Source organism: Rhinopithecus roxellana, unplaced genomic scaffold (genome assembly GCF_007565055.1).
Source record: "Rhinopithecus roxellana isolate Shanxi Qingling unplaced genomic scaffold, ASM756505v1 contig2516, whole genome shotgun sequence".
Lineage (NCBI taxonomy): Eukaryota > Metazoa > Chordata > Mammalia > Primates > Cercopithecidae > Rhinopithecus > Rhinopithecus roxellana.
In genome coordinates this window covers 23,850-49,118 of record NW_022142106.1, presented here as the reverse complement: position 1 = coordinate 49,118, position 25,269 = coordinate 23,850, and the positions used below count along the sequence as shown (strand labels likewise).

Here is a 25,269-nt window from a genome sequence, read left to right as displayed (position 1 = left end):
TGACATTGCTCTCTTCCCTACCTTCCCTACCTTTTCCCTCCTGTGCAGCTCTCTCACAAAGTGATCATTTTGCACCTCAAGTATGGAATTCTACAGAATAAGAGCCAACATGCTGGGGATGGAGGCTTTATCACGGTGCTCTGCATATTTTAATCTTGGGTAGAAAGTATGGAAAAGTATGGGATACATGTGGTTTGATGTCAGAAGGACGTTGTGAACTTGACGTGGACTGAGAATGTTCAGGTGTAACAGGCACCCCGGCTTCATTAAATGAGACTTCTCCATCTCCCTGCCAGGCACGCACAGGTGTATGGTCCACATTTTATGTGTTATCCTTATCTAGAGTGTGCCTTATCATCATGCTTAAAGTTCCATGATGATATTCTTCCTCATAGAGTAGGTCCCAAACCGCATTCAACACAGAAATGTACTCTTGCTATTATACGTAGAAAGTGCTTTCATATACCAAGTGGGAGAGCAGTCCTAAAATCTGGGCTGGAATCACAGAAGGAAGGCTATGGGAAGCAACAGATTCCCTCGTCCAAAACAGGACCAAGAGAAGTGAATTTGCGTAAGGCCCTGACAGTGTCTCAAGGTAGCATTTGAACCTAACAGTTTCTTGACCTATTTCTTTAAATGATTAGTCGTGCTTCCTCTGATTCCTGTATAAACATATTCCTCATTCATTCTTTTGTTTCAGTGAATTATTGCGGTGCTACCACCTAACAGTATTTGAGTCAAAATGTGGCAGTGTTTATCCCTTTCCAAGGTGTTTAGTTGCACACTTTTTCAAAGTTGTGCTTACAGTTTCTTGTGGGTTGTAAGGTGTCCTTTCAGAAGCCAATCGTGTGGTGTATTTATGTTGATTGTTGGAGGTAGTTTGGTTAGAACCTACTTTGAGTGGCTGGTGTGGGCCTGGGGCACAGTGACAACTACCTGCTTCATGGGCAGAGATGAAGTAATTGCTTCCTGGGAAGTACCATCCTCCTGGCCACACTCTCCAGCCCATTTCAATTGTGTTGGTTTCCTCGCATCTGCACCTTTCTGGCTTCATGTGAGTCTCGTTTATTTGAGCATATGACTTCAGGCTGTGGGGAAGAATGGCCATTTTAGGACAGAGATGCACACAAAGGAACAACTGGCTAAATGTGAGTGAAGACATTCTTAGGGGGGTTTCATTTCTTTTCTTCTGTAACAGGCAGTCTGGGAAGCATTCTAGACACGTGGCCTGCACTGTCACAGTTCCTCCTTGCAGGATCGCAGATGTTTGGAGATTGTAGTGATAACCGTTATCATTGAGAATGTCATTCTCGCAGGCTCTAATAAGTCAGGATTTATTCAGTGTTAATTTGTTAAAGACAACTGTATTTCTAGCCAAATCCATGTTAGACGTTTCTCCTGGCAGTGTTGCTGGGGCTATTCCCGTGGCTTAGTCTTAGGGAAGCACACGCCTTTGAATACTGCTGAAGCTGTGAGTACCCAAAGCGCACTGGAGTACTTTTGCCATATGGGGTGTTAGTCACTGATACACGTCTCAGTCAGACCTGATGGATTCTTGACCCCTTCCTTTTTTAATTTTTTAATTTTAATTTAAAGTTTTGTTTTTTAAGAGCACAACCCCTCAGGTGGCCACCGTGAATCTCTGGTGTCTTCAGTTGGTTGAAGCCTATTTGCCGTCTCTGGTTCAAACATATTCGAAGCCTGATGATGCTTCCCTCGGTTGTTCTTCTGCTGTGTGACCTCCGCGCCCGCAGGGTTCAAGACTGTCAGAGCTGGGAGCCACCTTCACAACTACCAGGGTTTCGGGAACCTCCTTTATCTAGCCCTGGGGATGGAAGAGATGTCATCAGAGGTGAAGGCTTACTAGGTTTACATGCCATTGATAATGAATGAGGAGGTTTTCTGTTATATAAGGGGAGCTTCTTATAATGCGCTTTAGTAGGGTAAAGAAGCTTTTGAGGTTTGCTTTCTCTGCAAGGATAATTTGTGATCCTGCCCTTGCTTTCAACAAAAATATAATTTGCATACCAGTGCATGTTGTATTACTGAGCATTGGCTGACAAACGGTTCTTAACTCGTCATTCACTCAGCCACTGTTTCTTGAATGGCATGTGTGCCAGCTGTAGTAGGAACTTGCTAAGGCTCTAGGACTAACCCTTATGAAACAGGGGTCCTGGGGGAAGCAAATGCATATAACTATAAACGTTTGTGGGGATATCAGAGGGGGTGCACTATAGGTGCAAAACTTCATTCATTCATTGTCCTATCTAGGAGGTTTTGTGTCTTAGCAGCGTGTTCCATGGTAACACATTCCTGTATCAAAATATTCATCATATTATTTTGAAATTCTCTGCTTAGGTATGTATTTTCCCCACTAAGTTTAGAACTGGTTAAGGACAGGCTATGGGGTATGTAATATATGTACACACACACACACATATATATTACCATTGTAAATATACAACATATATTTATATATATACACACATATATATTTCTCCCTCTATATACACACAACACACACACACATATATATACACACACACGTATATATGAAATACATACACACACACACACACACTTCTGCCAAGCACAGAAAGTCAAAACTAGGCAAGGGTTCTTTTAGGGTTCATGAAAAAATAGATGTGCTTAGTTGAGAGCGTCCTTAAGTTGCCAGGGGAAAGACAGGATGGAGTCACAAAGGGAGATAGTTTTTTTTTTTTTTTTCTCCTTTGTTTAACTCTTGAATTCAAAATAATCCAGACTTACGGAAAAGTTGCAAAAATAGTACAGAGAATTCCCGTATGGTCTTCCCTCAGGTTCCCCAAACATTTCACCCCATTTGTACTTTCTTTTTCTCTCTCTGTAGATATAATTTTTTTTTTTTTCTGAAATGTTTGAGAGTGGAAGGTAGAATGCAGGGCAGGGTGAAAGGTGGAAGGAGAGAGGTGGTTTGGGAGGCTTTTTTTGGTTTTTTTAACCTTCTGAGATGGAGTTTCGCTCTTGTCACCCAGGCTGCAGTGCAATGGCACGATCTCAGCTCACTCTAACCTCTGTCTTCTGAGTTCAAGTGATTCTCCTGCTTCAGCCTCCCGAATAGCTGGGATTACAGGCACCCACCACCATGCTCAGCTAATTTTTTGTATTTTTAGTAGAGGGGTTTCACCACGTTGGCCAGGCTGGTCTTGAACTCCTGACGTCTGATGATCCACCTGCCTTGGCCTACCAAAGTGCTTGGGATTACAGGCATGAGCCACTGTGCCTGGCGATTGGGAGGCTTTTGCAGTAACCCAGAGCGCCATGATGAGGGCTGGACCTAGTTGGAAATGATGAGGAAGGTGAGAAGTGGTTAGGTCTGGCATATATTTTGAAAGGAGAGTTTAAATGGGTTGGATGATGAGAGAGAGAAAAAGAAGTTTTAAGGATGATGTCAAGGATTTTGGACTGAGTAACTGGAAGACTAGAGATGCTGTTATTGGGATGGGGAAGATTATGGGAGGAGTGGGTTATAGCAGGGGGAATCAAAAGTGCGTTTTGGGCATGCTAAATTTGAGGTCCAAAAAGAGATGTTAAGAAGTGTTGGCCGGACACGGTGGCTCACGCCTGTAATTCCAGCACTTTGGGAGGCTGAGGCAGGCAGATCACCTGAGGTCAAGAGTTCGAGACCGGCCTGATAATTATTAAAATCGATCATTGATGTTTACTAATTAATCATATTATTGCTGCTAATACCTCAGCGGGTGTACACCTACCTGTGATGTTGTTCCTAATATCCAGGGACAGGACATGATCTTAGTTTTAATATCGCAGTAGGTGTACACTCACGCTGTGACACTGATCCTAATATCCAGGGGGTAGAGTATGAAGTGACTCCCAACATAGCAATGAACGGACAGCCACCCGGTGATATTGCTCCTAATATTCATGGAAGAAGCATATGATATTACTCCCAATATCGCAGGGAGGATACAGCTCTTCTGTGATATGGTTCCTAGTATCCGGAGGGGGAGAGGATGATAATAGTTCCAGTATCGCAGGCTGTGTTCACCCGCCCTGTGATATTGTTATGAGGATCCTGGAAAGGATATGACTCCCCATAGAGCAGGAGGCGTACATCCAGCCTGGGATATTGTTCCTAATATCCATGGAGAGGAGAGGCTGATATTACTCCCAATATGGCAGGGGGTGTACATCCACCCTATGATATTCTTCTTAATATTCCAAGGCTGAGAGGTTGATATTACTCCCAGTATCGCAGACACTGTGCACCCCCATGTGATACTCTTCCTGATATCCGGAAGGGGAGAAGATGGTATTAATCCCCATATCGCAGGAGGTGAACACCCACTCTCATATCTTTCCTAGTATGCAGGGGGAGAGGGGATAATATTATTCCAATATTGCAGAAGATGTACACGCTCCCCCCGTGATACTGTCCTTAATATTCCAAGACACAGAAGACGATGTTACTCCCAGTATCGCGGAAAGTGCACACACCCCAGTGATGTTGTTCCCATGATCCAGGAGGGAAGAGGATGATATGACTTTCTCTCCCTGCACCCTGCAGTGCTCTCACCCTGCAACACCGACACCCAACTCAACCTGACATGGGACCAGAGGTGCTGGCTGGGGGTGTTGATTGCTTCTCTTTTCTCCCTTGCCAGACTCAGTAGAGGAAGCTGAGACTGAGCAGCCGCAGGAACAAGGTGGGTTTTGCAGGTGGCTCAGGCTTCCTCTGGTTATGGGCTGGGCCTTGGGGTAACGCCGGGGGAGGTGACAGAGCTGAGTACGGTGGGCATTGGATGCGGCTGTCACCCCTCTGTGGTGCGGGCTGGGGGCTTGGGGGACGTTGACTGAGGTGGGCCTGAACCTCTCGTCTACAATGACACTGGAGGCTGTGGGGTCCCACACTTCTTCCAATGAACATGCTGGCCCCCGCCTGGTCCCCGACCGAGGTGGGACATCCTTTCCACTGCTGGGGCCCACATGGAGCTGTGGGTTCCTTTCTCATGACCTGGAGAAGCTGCAGTTCGCCCTGTGCTCTGCCTCAGAGATGGGAGGCCACACTGCCCTCAGCGGGTAGCAGAATTCAGAGCCTTAGGTTGCAGGGGCCTCAACTGAGGTCCCTGAAGGGTCTGCTCTTTCCTGAGGGGCTGATTCAGGGAGGCCCTCCCGTCTCCGCTCTGGGGCTCTGTCTCTTCCCCTCACACAGGGTCCGCATGTGAACAGCCTGGTGATGTGGACGCACCTAGGGCCATTGGAAGTTCTCTGGGAATGGGATCCATCCCAGTACATTTGGGATGCAGGCACAAGGTCCCAGAGGAGGCCTGGGAAGCCAGTGGGGAAGGGAAGGCTGTAGTAGGTTTAGCCTCGGGGAGGGGGTGGTTCCACCCTCTGCCAAAGTCCCTGGAGCAAAGGCACGTGGCTCTCCAGCTGCCCCAGAGGCCAGGGTAGTGGCTGGGAGGGGCTGTGTGCCTCTGCCGGGTGGGGGAGATTTCTTAGCTAATCTAGTGAAGTCAAGTCAGACATTTGCCTCTAAATCATATTTATTTATTTTTTAATTCCAAGGCTTTACAGATGAATAAGGAGACAGTTTGTATTGAAAATAGTTTTTACACGTGAGCTTGAAAAAGAGAGTCTGTTTAAATCTAGTTTTTTCCTTCCCTGTAATGCCTCCTTTCATCCCAGGTTTTCCAACAGGAAATGCGCTCATTTGCTCACCTCTGGGAGGGGGCTTTGGCTAGGAATCCACCAAAGACAGCAGGTGCCAGTGGACTGCTTGAGCAGTCTGGCCTTTGTTAACCCTTTAGGAACTGTGGGCTTCAGGTTTTCAGACCATCCAAGGTGAAGGTGGCCACAGGGGCCTGGAAGCTTTCCCATCCTTCCTGCAGGGATGGTCCGTTTCCCTGCACGGAGCTTGGTACCCGGGTACAACACCCCTGTCCTGTGCCGTCGGTGGCTTTACCAATTTTGCATAGCAGCTTTTGAGCTGATCAATAGCTCTGATTGGCTGTTGAGGATTTCATGGATTCCTGTACCCCACCGGGGGCCCAATATGCTGAGAGAAGTTACATTTGTAGTTGTAGTGCTGCATACACATGGGTCCAGTTAGAAGGCTTTGATTCTTTCTAAAGGGAAAGGCATCTCTGAGGGATCACTGAGCTGACATAGTTTCCTAAAACCATGCTGTCAGGTGGGCGACAAAGCAGGACAGGAGGGTGATTTCGTAGGAGAGTCGGGCCACGGGCCTGCGTGTTCTCTCTGTCCCCATAGTGCCGGAGTTCCTACGTGCTCCAGGCCCCGGGTTTGCATTGCACATAATTCTCCAGGGCTAATGCAAGCTGCACCAGGGACACAGAGGGCGGGGATGCGGGGACCCTGCCCCCAGTGGACCAAGGACTCACTGCTGGACTCTTTGTCTAGGTATTTTTGTGACTTGCAGAAATACCTCCACCTTGCCTGGGCCTGGAGCCACAGGAGACCCTTCCGAAGTTGAGGAATGTTCTGGAACAATGCAAGGCCTGCCCAGGCTGCCCCCAGGAGCCAGCGTCCTGGGGTCTCTGTGCGGCATCCAGCAACGTGAGCTTGCAGGACCCCGAGGAGCCCTCCTTCTGCTTGGAAGCTGAAGATGACTGGGAGGATCCAGAGGCCCTGAGCTTACGGCTGCTGTTCCTGAACACCTCCGGATACAAGGCCAGCTTCTGTGGCCTGTACAACGTGGCGCTGCCATGGCTGAGCGGCATGTTCTGCAGCTTTAGCGACGAGGAGGAGCTGACTGGGCGCCTGGCACAGGCCCGAGGGGCGGCCAAGAAAGCTGGCCTCCTCATGGCCCTGGCCAGGCTCTGCTTCCTCCTAGGGCGGCTGTGCTGCAGGAGGCTCAAGCTGTCCCAGGCCCGGGTGTACTTTGAGGAAACACTGGGGACCCTGGACAGCAGCTTCGGGGACCTGTTCCAGGTGGTGGCTGTGTACGCCAACCTGACCAGCATTTACTGGAAGCAGAACCGGGAGAACTTTACACAGGTGGTTCCCAAAGCCATGGCCCTGCTCCTGGGGACGCCCGGCCACATCTGCAGCACCGAGGCGGACGGGGAGCTCCTGCAGCTGGCGCTGCAGTGGGCGGTGGGTGGCCAGAGCCTGCAGGCTGAGGCCCGGGCCTGCTTCCTGCTGGCCAGGCACCACGTGCACCTCAAGCAGCCCGAGGAGGCCCTGTCCTTCCTAGAGCGGCTGTTGCTTTTGCACAGGGACTCCGGAGCCCCAGACGCTGCGTGGCTCTCAGACTGCTCCCTGCTCCTGGCTGACATCTACAGCCGAAGTGCCTGCCCCACCTGGTGCTGAGCTGTGTCAAGGTGGCCTCATTGAGGACACAGGACTCACTGGCCAGCTCGCTGAGGAGCGTGAACCTGGTGCTCCAGAACGCCCTCCAGCCCCACAGCCTCCCCACCCAGACTTGCCACTACCTCAGGCGAGCGCTGGCCTCCCTAACTCCGGGCACAGGCCAGGCTCTGCGTGGCCTTCTCCATGCCAGCCTGGCCCAGCCGTACAGCCACCATGGCTACCACAGCCCGGCCGTCACCTTCATGACGCAGGCGGTGGAAGCCAGTGCTGTTGCTGGAGTCTGTGCCATCGTGGACACCCTGGTGGCCATGGCCTGGCTGCACGTGCTTCATGGGCAGAGCCTGGTGGCCTTGAACATCCTGCAGTCTGTCCAGGATGCAGTGATGGCCAGCGAGGACCAGGAAGGTGTGATTGCCAACATGGTGGCCGTGGCTCTGAAGAGGACAGGCCGGACGAGGCAGGCAGCCGAGGGCTACTACCGCGCCCTATGGGTGGTTTGGGACCTGGGCCAGCGGAGGAACCAGGCAGTGGTGCTGGCCAACTTCGGGACCCTGTGCCTGCACGCGGGTGCCAACAGGCTGGCCCAGCACTACCTTCTGGAGGCCGCGCCTCTGTTCTCGAGGCTTCCCTGTTTGGAGTGTGGCTGGGACTTCACCCACGTGCTCCTGCAGCTGGGTCACCTCTGCACCCGCCAGGGCCCGGCCCAGCAGTGCAAGGGCTACTGTGAGTGGGCCCTTCTGGTGGCCGTGGAGATGGACCACGTGGAGAGTGAGTGCCCCAGTTCCTCCTGTGCGCCTTCTGGGGCCACTCGGGTCAGGGCGCACCTGGGGTTTGTGATTCGGAAACAAGTGGTGGTTTTTCCACCATCGAAAGTGCTGAGTCATGGCCAGCAGCAGATGTTGGCAAGCGCCCTGGAGACAGGCGGTTCCCATGCAGAGCCAGGCCCTCTGCCCTACTGGGGCAGCCAGCTCTTTCCAGTTTGCTCAGGCACCATCCTGCCTTGAGCACGGAAAGTCCTGCGTGCTGGGAATCCCTGGCCATAACCCTGGGATCAAGGCAGGCGCTGCTGAGCTGGGACTTGGGGCCCCTCCATGAGCCAGGCCCTGAACGCCAGTTCTTGTGCCTGTGTTATCTGCTTGCTATCTCAGCAGCCCTGCGCACCTGTCATCCCACTTCACAGAAGACAGAGCGGCGGGTGATTGCCTAAAGCCGCAGAGCAGTTCATGCAAAAGCAGCTCGTGCAGTGTGCCAGGCCCCACCCACAAATGAAGCTTGTGGGGTCCCTGGGAGGCAGGTGCTGAGCGTGGGAACGTGAGCTTCAGGCCAGAGAAGCCACAAAAGGGTGAGTGGCGTGATGGCGGGGCAGCACTTGGCCCCGGGTTAGGGAAGCCTCTTTAGTCTGGGACCAGAGGGTTGAGAGGATTTAGTCAAGTAATAGGTGTGGATGAGGGGCTGGTGGTGGGGGAAGGGCTGGTGGTGTAGCCTGTGTGAATGCCTAGGGGTGAGCAAGTGGGGGTGAGTGAACGGGGATGAGTGGGTTGTGAGCGGGGGTGAGTGAGTGGTGGTGAGTGAGCGGGAGTGTGAGCGGGGATGAGTGGGGTGTGAGCGGGGGTGAGTGAGCAGGTCTCATACAGGGAGGTGCAGAGTTGGGAGTGGGTGGGTTGGGTGCTGGATAGTGAGAAGCTCTTCTGGAGAGATAAGCAGGGCCTGGGGCCTCAGGCTGTGGCTTGGCCTTTTCCCCAAGAGCACTGGGGAGCCATGGAGTGCTGTCCTACAGTCACTGCACACTGAGCAGTAAACGGACAGTAGGTGGGCAGCGCTGTCCGAAATCTAGGCCACAGAGAATAGATGAGGAAGTTGAGTCCAGGGAAATGGCTGAGACAAGGGATACTGTTGAGTCCCCTCTGTCTTGCAGCGCTTTGTCATGGCACAGTGAGACCACTCAGGTGCCTCCTGTGACCTGGACCAGAGCCCCAGGGGCTGTGGCCAAATCTGCCCATTTCCCAGCACAGACCTGGCACCCACTCCTGGCCCTAGGAGGGATGAGATTTTGGAAAGGACCGTGTGAAGGGACCCCGGTCCCACACATCTGCCCAAGGAGGGGTGAGGGGTTCATACCCAGGCTTCTTCCCCAGGGGCATTCTCTGACTGGAAGGAGACCCTCCAGGAGCCCAGCGCCCCAGCCCCCACTGCAGGCTCCGGTGGCTCCTGGCACAATAGCCTGTGGCACCTCCTCCTACGAGGCCCTCCCCAGGGTGCTGGGGGATTCAGACTTGGAAATGCAGGCCAGGGAATAGAGATCATGCGTCCCTGTCTCCCCACCCTGCGCTGAACGGTCGAGGAGACCGAGGGTGGGGTTGATACCCCACATGCTTACTTGGAGTCATTTTTGAGTCACTTTCGGTAGTTCGTGTCCTTCTAGGAGTTTGGCTGTTGTGTCTAGATGGTCTGATTTGTTGGTGTACAATTGTTCGTAGTGTTTTCATGGAATCCTTTTATTTCTGTCAGGTCGGCAATAATGTTTCCTCTTTCATTTCTGATTTTAGAAACTTGGGTTTGTCATTGTTTTTATTAGAGATGGGGTCTCATCATGTTCCCCCAGGCTGGTCTTGAATGCTGGCCTCAGCGATCCTTCCACCTCGGCCTCACAAAGCGCTGGGATGACAGGCGTGAGCCATGGTGCTCAGTCTCTGATTTGAGTCATTTGTGTCCCATCTTTCTTTTCTTGGTCAGTCTGGTGAAAGACTTGTCAATTTTGTTATTATTTTCAAAAAACCCACTTTTGGTTCTGTTGACTATCTCTTTTGTTTTTCCATTCTCTGTATTTTTACTTCCCATTTCCACTCTCACGTTTATTATTTTCTTCCTTTTATTCACTTTGGGTTTAGTTCATTTTCTAGTTTCTCAAGGTGGAAGGTTAGGTTTTTGATTTGAGATTTTTCTTCTTTCTTTGAATGTAGACATTTACAGTGATAAATTTCCCTTTCAGCACTGCCTTAGCTGCATCTTGGAGTTTTTGATACGCTGTGCTATTTTTTTATTTTTATTTTTTAGGTTTTGCTCCATTGCCCAGGCTGGGGTGCAGTGGTGCAATCTTGGCTCACTGCAACTTCTACCCAGGTTCAAGCCATTCTCATGCCTCAGCTTCCCGAGTAGCTGGGATTACAGATGTGCACCACCACACCCGGCTAATTTTTGTATTTTTTTATAGAGACGAGGTTTCACCATTTTTCCCAGGCTGATCTCAAACTCCTGGACTCAAGCGATCCTCCCGCCTCGGCCTCCCACAGTGCTGGGATGACAGGCGTGAGCCACCGTGCTGGCCCGGGCTGTGCATTTGTTTGCATTCTTCTCAAATTAGTTTTCAGTTTCCCTGATGGTCTCTTCTTTGACTCACTGGTTGTTTAGGAGTGTGTAATTTCCACATATTTTTGAATTTCCCACTTTCCTTCACTCTTGATTTCCAGTTTCGTGCCAGTACAGCTGAAGAACACCTCTGCTTTGGTCTCAGTCCTTCTCCATTCACTGAGGCTCGTTTTGTGGCCTGGCACATGGTCTGTCATTGGGAATGTCCCATGGGCGCTCGAGAGGACTGTGTATTCAGCTGTCGTTGGGGGGCGTGTGTGACAGATGTCCATTCGGCGTACCTGGTTTCCGGTGTTAATCTTCGGAATGTTTCTGACACTAGAAAATCAGAAGCTTTCCACTGTTCCCAGCACCGTGGCTTTGGGAGAGGCCAGTGAGCCTATGGTTTTGGAGCCTGGTTGCATGAGAGAAGCATGTGTGGGAACACCAGGGGCTGGCTTTGAACCCCATTCCCCCAACATGATGCCATGTGTGGCAGACATGACGCTTGGCTTTGCTCTCTCAGGGTTCCATCTGCGACAGGGGCTACTTGTGCCCCTGGCCTCATCAGCTCAGGCTGAAGGCGGCCCTGGTCCTCGCCAGAGGGACTTTGTGAAGCAGAAATAGATGGCCTGGTGCAGGGGCCGAGCCTGGCCAGGACCTCAGCCCTGGGAGTTGTAAAGGAGGCCGGCCTCTACCATGAGCATCTGCACCAAGCTGTGCCCATGTCACGGTGTGCTCGGTGTCTGCCCTTGTACAGGTACATGGCCTGTCTGAGCTCAGGCTCCCCGCCTATGGGGCCCAGGTTCACAGAGGTGTGAAAGAGACAAGCACAGCGCAGGGGCCTCCGAGCCCAGCCAGCCTCGCTTCGATGCTGGGAGGCTGACGTCTTCCATTTTGTCTTCTGCCCAGGCCAGCTGCGGGCCGTCCAGTGGCTGTGCTACTTCTACAGCGTCGTCATGCCCAGCGAGGCCCAGTGTGTCCTCTACCACGAGTTCCAGCTCTCTCTGGCCCACAAGGTGACCGACAAGGTGCTGGAGGGGGCAGCTCCTGGAGACCATCAGTCAGCTCTACCTGTCCCTGGGCACTGAGCGGTGAGGGCTGGCTTTGCAGTGGTGGGGGTGTGGAGGGGGGCAAGGGGGTTGGGAGGGGCAGGGCAGGGAAGGGGCACAGGGAAGCTGGCCCAGGGCCCCATCAGCCCCTTTCCTTTGGATCATTTGGTTCCTTGGCATCAGATGCTTTGAGCTGGTGGGTCTGGGGTCGTCCCAGGGCTGCTGCTGGCTCGTGAGTCCCAGCTTGAGCCTCCCTTGTTGGGTCAAAGGTCATCTCAACCCCAGCAGAGGCAGTACGTGCACTCTGGGCTGTTCTTCCTACTATGGTGGCTTTTGTCATCTGACCTCTGCCTGCCCCGAGTCTTCACTCCTGGCCTTCATCTGTCCCCTTAAATGTGACCACAGCAGCCACCTGTGGCTTCTCTCCTACAGAAGACAGAGCCAGTTGTGTCACCTGCTTCCCTGGGGCACAGGGTTTCAAGGTCTCACGTCCCATACGTGGCCCACTCGGCTTCCCCTGAGCATTCTGACCTGGTGGGGTAACCATGGCCCTGGCCACCCCACCCACAGGCTCCTGGTGACATTGCTGCAGTCACAGCCCCTCGAGTGTCGGACTTACTGAGAGAGCAGGGAAGGAGCCAGATTCCATGGGGACCCGGGAGACTGGCTCCAGTCTTGGCCTCAGGTTCACAGAAGGAAAATGGGCCAGTGTGCTAGAGCCATGCTTCTCAAAGTGTAGTCCCTGGACCAGCAGAGCAGCATCCTATATCACCTAGGAGCTTGTGGCAAGTGGGAGTTCTGGGGCCTGCCCCAGGCCTGTGGAGCCGGAAGCTCTGGGGGCAGGGCCAGCAAGCTATACAGACAGGCCTCCGAGTGACTGTGATGCCTGCACACCTTGAGAACCATCGGCCTAGATAGCCTCTGAACACTAACGGCTCCTGGTGCGTCTGGAGAAGACACAGGCCATGTCTGGGAGGCAGGGGAGATGGACTAGCACACTCCTCCTGCCACAGGGCAGCATGATGCTCGATTCCCTCAGAAGGATGTCCTTCATCTTTTCCATGCCGTGTGTGTTCACCCTGGCCCTCCCAGCAGCCTGGGAAGGGCAGAACACTGCACACACAAGAGGGCCGTTCCCAGTCACCACATTCCAGATTCATCTGTCACCAGGCCCACGGGAGGAGGCAGACTGGTTCCAGGAGGATGAGAGCCCTTGTTCTGACACCTGTGTCTGATTCCAGGACCTATAGATCCACTCTGGACTACACCAAACAAAGTCTGGGGATTCTCATTCACCTCCAGAAGAAAGAGGAGGCGCATGCCTGGCTGCAAGCAGGGAAGATCTACTACATCCTGCGGCAGAGCGAGCTGGTGGACCTGTACATCCAGGTGAGTGGCAAGGGAGGCAGGAGGGCCTCTGTGCTGTTCACTCTCTGTCCATCCATCCATCCATTCATCCTTCCAACATCTATTTACCTGTTCATCCATCCATCCATCCATCCATCATCCATTCATCCATCCATCATTCATCCATTCTTTTATCATCCATCTATTCACCCGTCTATCCATCCATTCACCTGTCCATCCACCCATCCATTCATCCTTCCATCATCTATCTGTTTACCTGTTCGTCCTTCCATCCATCCATCCATCCATTCACCTGTTCGTCTTTCCACCCACCCATCCATCCATCCATCATCCATCCCTCCATCTATCATCCATCCATTCACCTGTCCGTCCATCCTTCACCTGTCGTCCATCCATCCATCCTTCCATCTATCTTTCCATCATCTATCCAACTGTTTATCCTTCTATCCATCCATCATCCATCCATCCTTCATCTGTTCATCTCTTCATCCATCCATTCACCTGTTTTTCCATCCATCCTTCCATCCATCTTTCCATTATCCATCCATTCAGCTGTTCATCCTTCTATCCATCCAACTATCTTCCATCCATCCATCCATGCACCTGCCAATCCATCCATCCATTCATCCATCATCCATCCTTTTATCCATCCATTCAACCGTCCATCCTTCCATCCGTCCTTCCATCATCCATCCAACTGTTCATTCTTCCATCCATCCTTCCATTCATCCATCATCCGTCCATATCATCCATCCATTCACCTGTTCATCTTTTCATTCATCCATCCATCCATCCATCCATTCGTCCATTCATCATTCATCCATTCTTTTATCATCCATCCATTCAGCCACCATCCATCCACCTGTTCATCTGTCCATCCTTCATCATCCAACCATTCTTCCATCATCTATCCATTCACCTGTTCATCCTTCCATCCATCCATCATCCATCCATCCTTCCATCATCCATTCATCCATCCATCCATCCTTCCATCATCCATCCATTCATCAGTTCATCCTTCCATCCATCCATCCATCCATCCTTCCACTTATCCATCCATGCATCATCCATCCATCCATCCATTTATCCATCCGTCCATCACCCATCCATCCATCATCCATCCATTCACCTGGTCATCCTTCCTTCCTTCCATCCATCATTCATCCTTCCATCCATTTATCCATTCATCCATTCATCCATATATCCATCCATCTATCATCCATCCACTCACCTCCTGTTCATCCTTCCATCCTTCCATCATTTATCCGTTTATCCTTTCATCCATCCATCCTTCCAGCATCCATCCATTCATCCATCCATCATTCATACATCCTTTTATCATCCATCCATTCACCCGTCTATCCATCCATTCACTTGTTCATTCTTTTATCCATCCATCCATCCATCCATCCACCTGTTCATCCTTCCATCCATCCATCATACATCCACCCATCTATTCATACATCCATCCAACATCCATCCATCCTTCCATCATCCATCCTTTCATCCATCCATCCACCATTCATCCATCCACCCACCAATCTATTAATCCATTCCTCCATTCATCTGTCTGTCCATTTGTTTATCCATACATTCATCTATCCACCATCTATCCATCCATATGTACACACATCATCTACCCTCCACCCATCCATAATCTACTCACCATACATACATACAGACATACACACATCATTCCAGCCACGCCCCACCCACCCATCCACCCATCCATGTGTCTATACATCTGCTCATCCATTCATCCATCCATCTACTCATTCCTAAGCCACTGCTGAGCACCTGTTGTGTGCCTTTTCCCTCCCTCCAACTGGTTCCCTCACATCCTCCCCCAGTGGCCAGCATCTTCTCCCTGAGGGCAGAGGTGTGGCCCCTCACAGTGCCTAGCACCTGCTGGTATACAGCACATGCTCAAATAATGGGACCACTCAGTTAACACACAGGAGAACTTGCTCCAAGCGACACGTGGCACATCTCCTTACAAAATGAATCTATCATAGTGGCTGTTTTCAGAGGCTTTCCCAAACACAGTGTGATCTGGAACAAATTGTGAAGCCCACGAGCCTGGTGAAGCTTTCATTATTGAGCACCTGCTGTATACCTCCTTGAGCTGAGGAGAAGGATCAAGAGCTCATGGCCAAGAGGGGACCAGGCCCACCCACAAACACTGTTGATGTGTGGCCCTGAGCTGCGGCAGGGATGTGGCAACGCAGAAAGGAACCAGGTGATGGGCTCCCAGCAATCTGGGGGCCACGGAGACTGTTTGAGTGCGGGGGGGGGTGGGCTAGGGCTAGCCCTGGTGGTAGGATTCACAGGTGTCGGGCTCCTGGGCTGCAGCTGCTCAGTCACCTCCTGGCACTCAGGTGCATCAGTTCATTGTCCTCATGCCAGTGGTGGGGCAGCCCTAATGCACAGGTCTGAAAAATGCTCAGGTGTACCTGCAGTGTGTGAGAGGAAGGAGGCTGGCGAAGGTGGGTGTGGCCACCTCGCCAGGTGTGGGTCTTGAGGGAACTTCTGCCTCCTTTCAGGTGGCACAGAATGTGGTCCTGTACACAGGCGACTCCAACCTGGGGTGGAGCTGTTTGAGGCAGCTGGAGACATCTTCTTCAATGGGGCCTGGGAGCGGGAGAAAGCCGTGTCCTTCTACCAGGTGAGCTGGCCTGTGGGCTGATGTGGTGGGCCTCAGGGGGGGCACCTGGAGGGCTGAGGCACAGGTGTGGCAGGGCAGAGGCCTCCCACCTGGAGGCAGGGCCACCCATGCACATGCTTAGTTTCCCAGTGGTCTCACCGGGAATGATATTGACAGTGCCCCTGCCTGGGAGAAACGCTCGTGTCTGGACATGACAGTGGCTCTACCCTTTGCACCTGATGATCTCAAGCAACCATGAGCGGGAAGTCCTGTCCCCATCTTCCAGATGAGGACACTGAGGCTCAGAGAGGCACAGGGACATGTCAAAGGACACACAGCATGTCAGTGGGAGGCCCAGGGCCAGGGCCCAGATCTGCATGCACCCCGAAACGGGGACGGCTTCTCCCTTCCTCTGAGCTCACGGTGTGGCTCAGCTCTGGGCACAGATAAATGTGGTGTTTTTAGAGCAGAGAGGAGTGCTGGCTCCCCCCAGTCAGACCCCCGGTGCCCCGGTGGGAGAGGCTGGTCTGAGGCTGCCAGGTGTAGCTGGATGGGCCTCAGATGACTCTTCAGCCTCCAACTTGGGTGTCTGAACCGTGCGTTATCCCAGAGCACAGAGCTCTGTGGAGGCGCACGGGTAACTGGGGCGTGGGAAGCTCCAAGCACATGTTTGAGCTCTGAGGAAGGCGCTGGGTAAGGTGGGTGCTGCGGGAAGCCTGACCCCACCTGCCTGTGTGGTAGGACCGGGTCCTGCCCCTGGCAGTGACTATGGGCAACCGTAAGGCGGAGCCGCAGCTGCAGCTGTGCAACAAGCCGGTGGCACTGCTGGCCATGCTGGAGGAGCCCCAGGAGGGCTTGGAATTTGCCCACATGGCCCTAGCACTCAGCATCACTCTGGGTAAGTCCCCTGAGCCCCCATCCTGCCAGGATCCACACTTTGCCAGAGCCCAGCCTCCAGGTCTGTAGGGCAGGAGCTGAAACAGCTGCTGGATTTTCCTGGTCTCCTGTGCAGTCAGGCAGATCTGCCCAGCTGGCTTCCCCGTCTGGCCGTGCGGCACAGCCCGAGGTCTCTCACGCAGTGCTGAGCTCTGCTTCCTCTGTCTCTTCCCGCTGCTGACCACAAGGGCCACCCAGTGTGCCCTCTGCCTTCCAGACATGCCAGGCATCTCGGTCCCTGTATGTGCCAGGCTGAGTGGCACATTCCCTTTGTCTTGTGCCCTTCCCACCCTCATCAACCACACAGCTCTCTGGCTGATGAAATCCCAGTTCCCCTTCCAGCAGCCTGCCCCTTAAGGCCGGGCATCCCCTGGTGCTATGACAGGTCATCTGTCCTCCTCCAGAGGCAGGGAACCCTGGGCGGGCTGCATGCCCCAGCGCCTTGTGCCCTGGGGCCCAGTACACAGTAGGTGTGCAGCTGTGTGGGAATGCATTGAATGCAGGCTCCACGGCACTCGCCCTGCAAAGGGGAGGACATCAGAGACAGCCTAGGTGGGTTTGTGCATCTGTGGGGGGACCTGGAGCTCAGGCATGCGGTGACTCCCCAAGGTAAGGGGCTCTGATCGTGACACACCCAGGAGGAGTCGGATGTCACGTCTGTGGGTTGCATGGAGCCGGGGTTCCCGGGAGCACCTGGACTGCATGGGTTTTGGGCTCCTCTGGTTAAAACCAGTGAACAAAGGCAGGTGGCTATGTGTAGGCAGAGCTGGGCCATCCAAGTCCCGACTTTGCCAAAGCCTCACAGTAGACAGGGACAGGCCTTATTAGTTCTGCTTTGCAGATGGGAAAGTGGGTCTGGGAACCCAGAAGGGACTGGCCAAAGCTGCCCAGGTGACCACAGGTGCCTGGAGGCAAGCCAGGTGCTGCCCAGGGTCTGTATACCTGCTCCTGAGGGGCCTGTGCCCTGACTGCCCCAGGGAGCCACATCTTCACACCTGCCCCTTTGGCCTGCACCCCAGGGGGACCGGCTGAATGAGCACGTGGCCTACCACCGGCTGGCCGCCCTGCACCACTTGCTGGGCCATGGCAAGCTGGCGGAGCACTTCTACCTCAAGGCCCTGTAGCTCTGCAACTCGCCGCTGGAGTTTGACAAGGAGACCCTCTACTACGTGAAGGTGTACCTGGTGCTCGGTGACATCCTCTTCTACGACCTGAAGGTGGGTGGGATGGGGCAGGGCTGAAGGTGGGTGGGGAGGGGCAGGGCTCAGGGTGTTTCCGGCCCCCTTGGAGTGGGATCTCCACCCTGACCCCAGGGGCCTGGGTTCCAGCCTTCCTTAGGAATGGCCCAGTGGCCTCCCTGGAGCTCTGCACATGGCTGGAGGAACGAGCAAGGTTCGCAGATACAACCCAGCTCCCAAGCTGGCCAGGCCCCACCCTCAAGAACTCAGTCTCAGCCTGGGAGGCTGACACATGAGGGGGCAATGGTGACCTCTGGGTAAAGAAGGGGGATTGTAGTCAGGGGGCCCCTCCTGGAGGAGGTGACACCAAACCGAGTCTTGACAGTCAAGTGTCAAGTTGCATTTAAGAAAGAAAACAGGGTCGGGAGAAGGACATTTTGGAGGACGGCATCATCCTCACATTGAATCCACGTTGCAAGATCCAACCCAAATCCCAGTGCCTCCTCTAGGAAGCCTGCCCAGGGTGCCAGCCTGCACTGAGCAACTCCTTCCTGGAGTCCCGAGACACCTTGAATCTTCACATCACCCAGGAAGGGTGGGGTGGGACCAGTGTCTTACCATCCGCTTCACAGACAGGGGAACCCCAGCTCACGGCAGGTGCAGTGGGGCGGGGCCCCAGCCAGCCAGGCTGAGACCTTGCTGGGTCGGGTCTGTCTCGAGGGGAGGTGCTGTGCTCCCTCTGCCCCCAGCCCTGCAGGGGTGGAGAGCTGGGACTGGCAGACTCAGACCTGGGGTGTCTCCACCCCTCTGCCCAGCAGGCACCTGCCCCTCCTCAGCATCGCACTGGCACCGTGTCAGTGCTCCTTATGGGCTGAGGGGCCAGGGCGCTCCAGTCCAGGGACCGAGATCTTGGGGGCCTTAGAACAACATGAGGAGCTGGGGCAGCCCTAAGACCCCGCCCCGTATCCCTCACCACAGGCCTGGGGCTGCCCAGGAGGACCCCGCCCAGTGCTGGCGACACCTGGTGGTCAGAAGCGGTCCCTGTGGCCTCCCAAGTCCCAGCCAGACAGGGAGGTGCCAGGTGTCAGGCCCAGAGGGACGCTGCTCACCGCTCAGGGGCTCGCCTGGGACCAAGGGACGGGCCTCCCAGAAGTGGCCCTTTATCTCTCTTGGTCAAGCCTGCCGCCCACTCCGCCTGCCCAGGAGGAAGGAAAGGGCCAAGTAGTACCTGAGAGGCCAAAGTCCATGGTTGGGGTCGAGGGGCAGAGGCCTCCTTCACCTCCTTCCCGTGCACAGCCCTCTGGGCCTCATCGTGACTATGCTGTCAGCCCAGGCCAGCTTCCCACAGGGAGGCCCCCTCGGAATTCCCCAAGGGCGGCTGTCTTTCCAAGGCCACACCCTCCTCCTAGTATAGGAGGCTCTGGACCGAGGGCCCAGAGGAGTGGGAGAGAAAGCTGGGCTGGATGGGGCCTGAAAGGCTGGCAGAGAGGCAGGGGTAAATGGGCATCCTTGCCGATTGCCTCTAAAATGCTGTCCCCTTTAGTCTACACGTGAGAGTGAGCCCTGGAATAGGGTGGATTAGGTGTGTCCTGGCTCAGCCTGCCACTCACTAGCTGCTGCACACACTACAAGCACATGAAAATGCACACACAAATGCACACTCAGGCACACAAACAGGCACACACACAGGCACAGGTGCACACACAAAAACATACACAGGTACACATGAGCGCACACACGCGTGCACACAACCACGCACACGCGCAGGCACACGCAGAGACATGCTTTGGCTGGCTCCTTCCTGTTTAGTTAGGATGCCGCCACGCCTTCAGGATGTCCTTGCCTCCCACCCCCGGCTGAGTCAGGGGCCTCCTGGGCCCCCCACAGGCTCCTGGGCTTCCCTCTGCCACGGCCCGGGCCACCTATGTGGCCAGTGTTCAGTCCCAGGTCCCTCAGACTGGGAGCAAGGATGTTAGGCTCAGCCATGCACCCAGCACAGAGTCCAGTGTTTCACGGGGCCGGGGGGCATTGGATGAGCAGCGGCGGTGACTCGGGGCCTTCTCATGCCCCTGCTCCATGTGTGGGGTGGGACAGTGAGGGAATGGACTGCTGCATCTTGGACTTTGTCCTTGGCCCTGGGAGCCATCTTGAGATGGTAAAGAGGGACAGGCCAGGCCTGGGTCTTAGAGAGGTCCCTTGGGTGTCCCCCATGTGGAGGAGGCGCCTGGGGAGAAGCCGGGGGGGAGATGGGAGGGTCAAGGTGGAGGTCTGGGAGGCAGCATCCCAACCCAGGGATGGTGAGTTTGAGCCAAAGATGCATTGAAAATGGGAGTGGATGTCTGGGGAGTCACACTCCGTCAATATTTCAGGGAACATTGCCAGGGAGGACACCTGTGAGATGGTTTTGTACCTGGCCTGGCCCGTGGAGGGCCTGGAAATGGTCAGCATGGACAGGGGCCAGAGGGGAGCCTGGGTCACTCAACGCTGTGCCCCTGCTGTGGCTTGGAGCCACGGGTCCTGCATGGAACTCTCAGAGCAGGCAGGATCTGCCCTGACCTCAGCCCATGGGGAAAGCAGCCACTGCCTGCAGAGAGGGTGGGACTGGGGCAAGAGGCTTGGGGTGAGTGGAGCATAGGGATAGTCAGGAAGGCTTCCAGGGGTTTCAGGGTTGTCCCCAACTCCTGCAGCTGAGACCACAGCAGTGTCACAGGCTTCGGGGCTCATGGGGTGAGCCAGCATTGGCTGGACATGTGGAATGACCTGGAGACAGGAACAGCCTCTGGGAAGACAGGCTCCGAGTCCCCCTTTTGCTGAGCATGGCCTGTCCCCTTCAGGAACGGTTTGATGCAGCCGGGTACTACCAGCTGGCACTGGCAGCCGCCGTGGACCTGGGCAACAAGAAGGGCACAGCTGAAGACCTACACGCGGCTGGCCACCATCTCCCACAACTTCCTCCTGGACCACGAGAAGTCGCTCTCTTCTACCAGAAGGCCAGGACCTTCGCCACAGAGCTCAATGTCTGCAGGGTCAACCTGCCTCCTCTGCCACTCTGCGGGTGGGCCCCCTGGTTGGCCCCAGCCACCCTCGCTGAGGACAGCATCCGAGGGAGTGGGTTTTGTGCAAGGAGGATGGTCTCCTGCCTCTCCTGGTGTCTCCCGTGGCTCATTTTCTGGGAAATGGAGGCATGAAAGCAGGGTTCAAATAGCAATAATTTTTTTTGCAATAACATACTGAAGTCCCCAGGGCATCCTTCCCTGTGTGCTTCCTGGGCGGTGTCTAGGGGCCAGCTCCTTCCCTGGTGGCAGCCCTCTGATCTTGGGGATGAGAAGGACCCTGAGTCCAACAGACCTGGGCCAGGTCACCATGAGCCTCGGTTTCCTTGGCGGCCAGAGGGGAGATGGTGGTAGAACTCCCTGGGCAGCTCCCTGCTCTCCCTGCTCAGAGCTTTTGCTGTAGGTCTCGTGCCGCCCTTGCCTTTATCCTTCAGGCCACTGTGCCCGCATGTGGGGGCTGCTAGTGCCCCTGTTCGCCATTGAAGAAACAGGCACAGAGAGGTTAGGTGTCTCGCCCACCGTCACACAGCAGGTAGGGGCGGAGACACAGAGCCCAGTACACTGACCACCACACCACCCTGCCAGCTTGCTGCCAGGAAGGTGTCCCCCATTAGGACCCAAGGTCAGCTCCTGGACCTCTCTTGTGGTGTCAGGAGAGCCACAGGCCAGTGAGGGTGGCCCCGGGGATCCCTCACTCAGTGTCCTCTGCTCCCAGACTTGGCTGGGCCGAGCCTGGCCAGTCCCACCTCTGGCCACCGGTCAGCCCTGCGGGAAGTGAGATGCAGGGATCTCCGCCTGTGTAGACGCTGCTACCCAGTATTGAAAGCCTTATCTGGGCTGCCCCCCCATGCCGTCCCCACAGGCCCCCTCCCCTTCCGGCCCCCAGCCCTCATCCCAGTCCCTGGAATCCCAGGTTTTCCTTCTTGGAATCTCTTGGCCCCAGGGAACACAGCTCACACGGTCCCTTTGCCAGTTTACGGCAAGGAAACAGGTTCAGAGACTGTGGGTGTCCCATGTGATTCTCACGTACACTGCACTCTCCCAGTCCCCTCTTTTAAACACTAAACGAGGTGACATTCACATCGCATGCAATTAACTATTTCAACGCGAATAATGTGGTGGCATTTGTGCATTCACAGTCCTGTGCAACCACTCACGCCATGTAGTTTCAAAACGTGTTCATCTCCCCAGAAGAAACCTGCCATCCTCACTAAGCTGTTACCCCTCCTTGGTATCCCCCAAGCCCCTCGTTTAATGGAAGGGGAAACTGAGGCCCAGAGAGAGACTTGCCAGTGGGTGGAGCTCTGATAATAAGGGATCAGGCACCCATCTGCTGCTTCAGTCCTGGGTTGGTTTTCCACCCAGCAGAGGTGACAGAGCCAGGAGGTTCTGGGACCCCATGCTTGCAGCCAGAGCCCCGCCCCGACCTTCCCCACCAGGGGGCAGCAGAGAGCTTTCCAGAACCGGCCGCGGGGCTGGCGGGAAGCAGCGGGTCAGAGCTGCTGACAAACCTCACGTGGACCCCAGATCGCTGTCTCTGTGGGTTGGGCTTGGGAATTGGAGAGGAGGCCGCATGATTGGAAACGTGAAGACAGCACGGCCTGGCTGGAGGAGCGGGAAGCGCCGTCACGTTTACTGAGGACACAGATCTCCTGCCCGCTGGGCCGGGCATGCAGCCACTCTTCTCGGGGTGGGGTCCGCAGGTCCGGGTTGCTCTCGGCCCCCGACCTGCCTCAGAGTCCGGGGGGCTTTGGAACTGTGCCTCCCCATCTCCACCCACCCTGGCTGGTGCCATGAGGGGACTGGATCCTGGGATCCTGTTCCTCTTGGGCAGCAGAGACTGGGGGACCAGAGGAGATGATGAGTCTTCAATCCCCACATTCAAACCCCAGCCCACCACGCACAGTCTGGGTGTTCGTGGTGAGGGAGTTGATGTCTCTGAGCCCCAGTTTTGTCACCACTAAAATGATGCCGACATACTGGGGCAGAGTGTCAGCCCCAGGGCTAACAGAGGCCTGTTTCCTACTGACAATACCTCTTACTCCTAGGAACAGCTCCAACAACCACACACTAGGGAACACTCAACCCAGGCCAACTTGTCAGAGGCACGTGAGCCAGAGCGACTCCATCTTGAATGGGGGCTGGGTAAAGGGAGGCTGAGACCTGCTGGGCCGCATTCCCAGGAGGCTAGGCATTCTTAGTCACAGGATGAGATAGGAGGTCGGCACAAGATACAGCTCATAAAGACCTTGCTGATAAAGCAGGTTGCAGTAAAGAAGCTGGGCAAAGCCCACCAAACCCAAGATGGCCCACGAGAGTGACCTGTGATTGTCCTCACGGCTCATTATGTGCTAATTATAATGCATTAGCTGCTACAAGACACTCCCACCAGCGCCAAGACAGTTTACAGATGCCATGGCAACATCTGGAGGTTCCCTACATGGTCTCAGAAGGGAGGGCAGAAACTCTCAGTTCTGGGAATTGCCCACCCCTTTCCTGGAACACTCATGAATAGTCCAACCCTTGTTTAGCGTATGATCAAGAAATAACCATGAAAATGGGCAACCAGCAGCCTTTGGGGCCACTCTGCCTATGGAGCAGCCATTCTTTTTTCTTTCTTTTTTTTTGAGATGGAGTCTCGCTCTGTTGGCCGAACTGGAATGCAGTGGCGTGATCTTGGCTCACTACAACCTCCATCTCCTGGGTTCAAGCGATTCTCCTGCCTCAGCCTTCCTAGTAGCTGGGATTACAGGCACCTGCCACCACGCCAAGTTAATTTTTTGTATTTTAGTGGAGACAGGGTTTTGCCATGTTGGACCAGGCTGGTCTCGAACTTCTCACCTCAGGTGATCCACCTGCCTCGGCATCCCAAAGTTATAGGATTACAGGAGTGAGCCACTGCGCCCGGCCAGAGTAGCCATTCCTTTATTCCTTTTCTTTCCTAATAAACTTGCTTTCACTTTATGGACTCGCCCCGAATTCTTTCTTCTGTGAGATCCAAGAAACCTCTCTTAGGGTCTGGATCGGAACCCCTTTCCAGTAACAAACTTGCTTAACCTCTCAGACCCTTCCTCTCTTCATCTGTAACCAAAGACAAATCCTCCCCCGAGGTTCCAAAACTGCGGAGAGAACGCATGGGAAACGAGGGGCACAGAGTTGGTGTGCAGAACCAATGTCACAGACTGGGTGTCAAGCCACTGTCATATTGGAAGTAATATCATGCTCTCCCCCACAAGTTATGAGGAACAATATCACAGGGGGGTGTGTACCTTCTCCAGTACTGGGAGTAGTATCATCATCTCTTCCTTTAGGTGACAGGAACAATATCACAGGGTGGGTGTACATCCCGTGTGTTTTTGGAAGCAATGTCATTCTCTCTTCTTCTAGGTTTTACGATTCATATCACAGGCGGGGTGTACACCCCTTGTTATATTGGATGGAGTCTCATCCTCTTTCAATCTGTATCTTTAGAACAATATCCCATGGGGGTTGTATATCTCTTCAATATTGGTAGTAATACCATCGTCTCCTTTCCTGGATATAAGAAACAATATCACAGGAGGGGTGTACACCCCTTGCAATATTGGTAGTAATATCACCACTCCCTTGTGTTTATTAAGGACAACATCCCAGGGTGACTGTACGGTTCCTACTTTATCGGAAGTAATATCATCCATTCACTCCCTGGATATCAGAAACCATATCACAGAAGAGGTGTCCACCCCCTTCGATATTGTCAGCCATGTCATCTTCTTCCCGCCTGGATATTAGGGACGATACCCCAGGGTTGGGGGCTGTGTACACCCACTGCGATCTCGAAAGTAAAATCAGCCTCTTTCTTGCTGGATATTAGGAACTATATCACAGGTGTGTGTGCACCTTCTGGGATATTGGGAGTGCTATCAGCCTCCACCCTGCTGCGTATTAGGAACAATATACAGGGGGCAGGGTAGTTACACTCCTGCGATATTGAGAGGAATATTCTTCTCTTTCCCCTATACAGTAGGAACTACATCACAGAGGCCTGTACACCTTCTGTGATATTGGGATTAATGTTGTCTTCTCCCCCACAGAATGTCAAAACCAATATCACAGAAGGGTGTACACCCCCTGCGATATGGCCAGTAATATCATTGTCTCTACCTTTGAATAAGAGGAACAACATCACAGAGGGTGTGTACACTCCCCTGCAATATTCGGCATAATGTTATCCTCTCTTCCCCTGGATATTAGAAACGATATCCCTGGTGGAGGGAGGTGGAGTACATTGAGAACAACATGACTGGGTGGGTGTACTCCCCCTCCGATATTGGGAATAGTATCATCCTCTCTTCCATAGCATATTAAGAACAATATCA

General features: G+C 54.0%; 1 protein-coding gene across 1 annotated transcript; it reads left to right on the top strand.

The window, feature by feature from the left end:
* The first annotated feature begins 1,027 nt into the window (after positions 1-1,027).
* On the top strand, positions 1,028-21,071 carry LOC115892043 (SH3 domain and tetratricopeptide repeat-containing protein 1-like). Its single transcript, XM_030926388.1, is given in 14 exon segments — positions 1,028-1,852; positions 4,665-4,706; positions 6,443-7,306; positions 7,309-8,103; positions 11,593-11,720; positions 11,722-11,774; positions 12,974-13,121; positions 15,644-15,686; positions 15,689-15,765; positions 16,486-16,640; positions 17,699-17,897; positions 20,693-20,761; positions 20,763-20,832; positions 20,835-21,071. Coding segments are annotated over 14 exon segments (3,003 nt in total). The 5' UTR covers positions 1,028-1,704; the 3' UTR covers positions 21,047-21,071.
* The last annotated feature ends 4,198 nt before the right edge of the window (positions 21,072-25,269 follow it).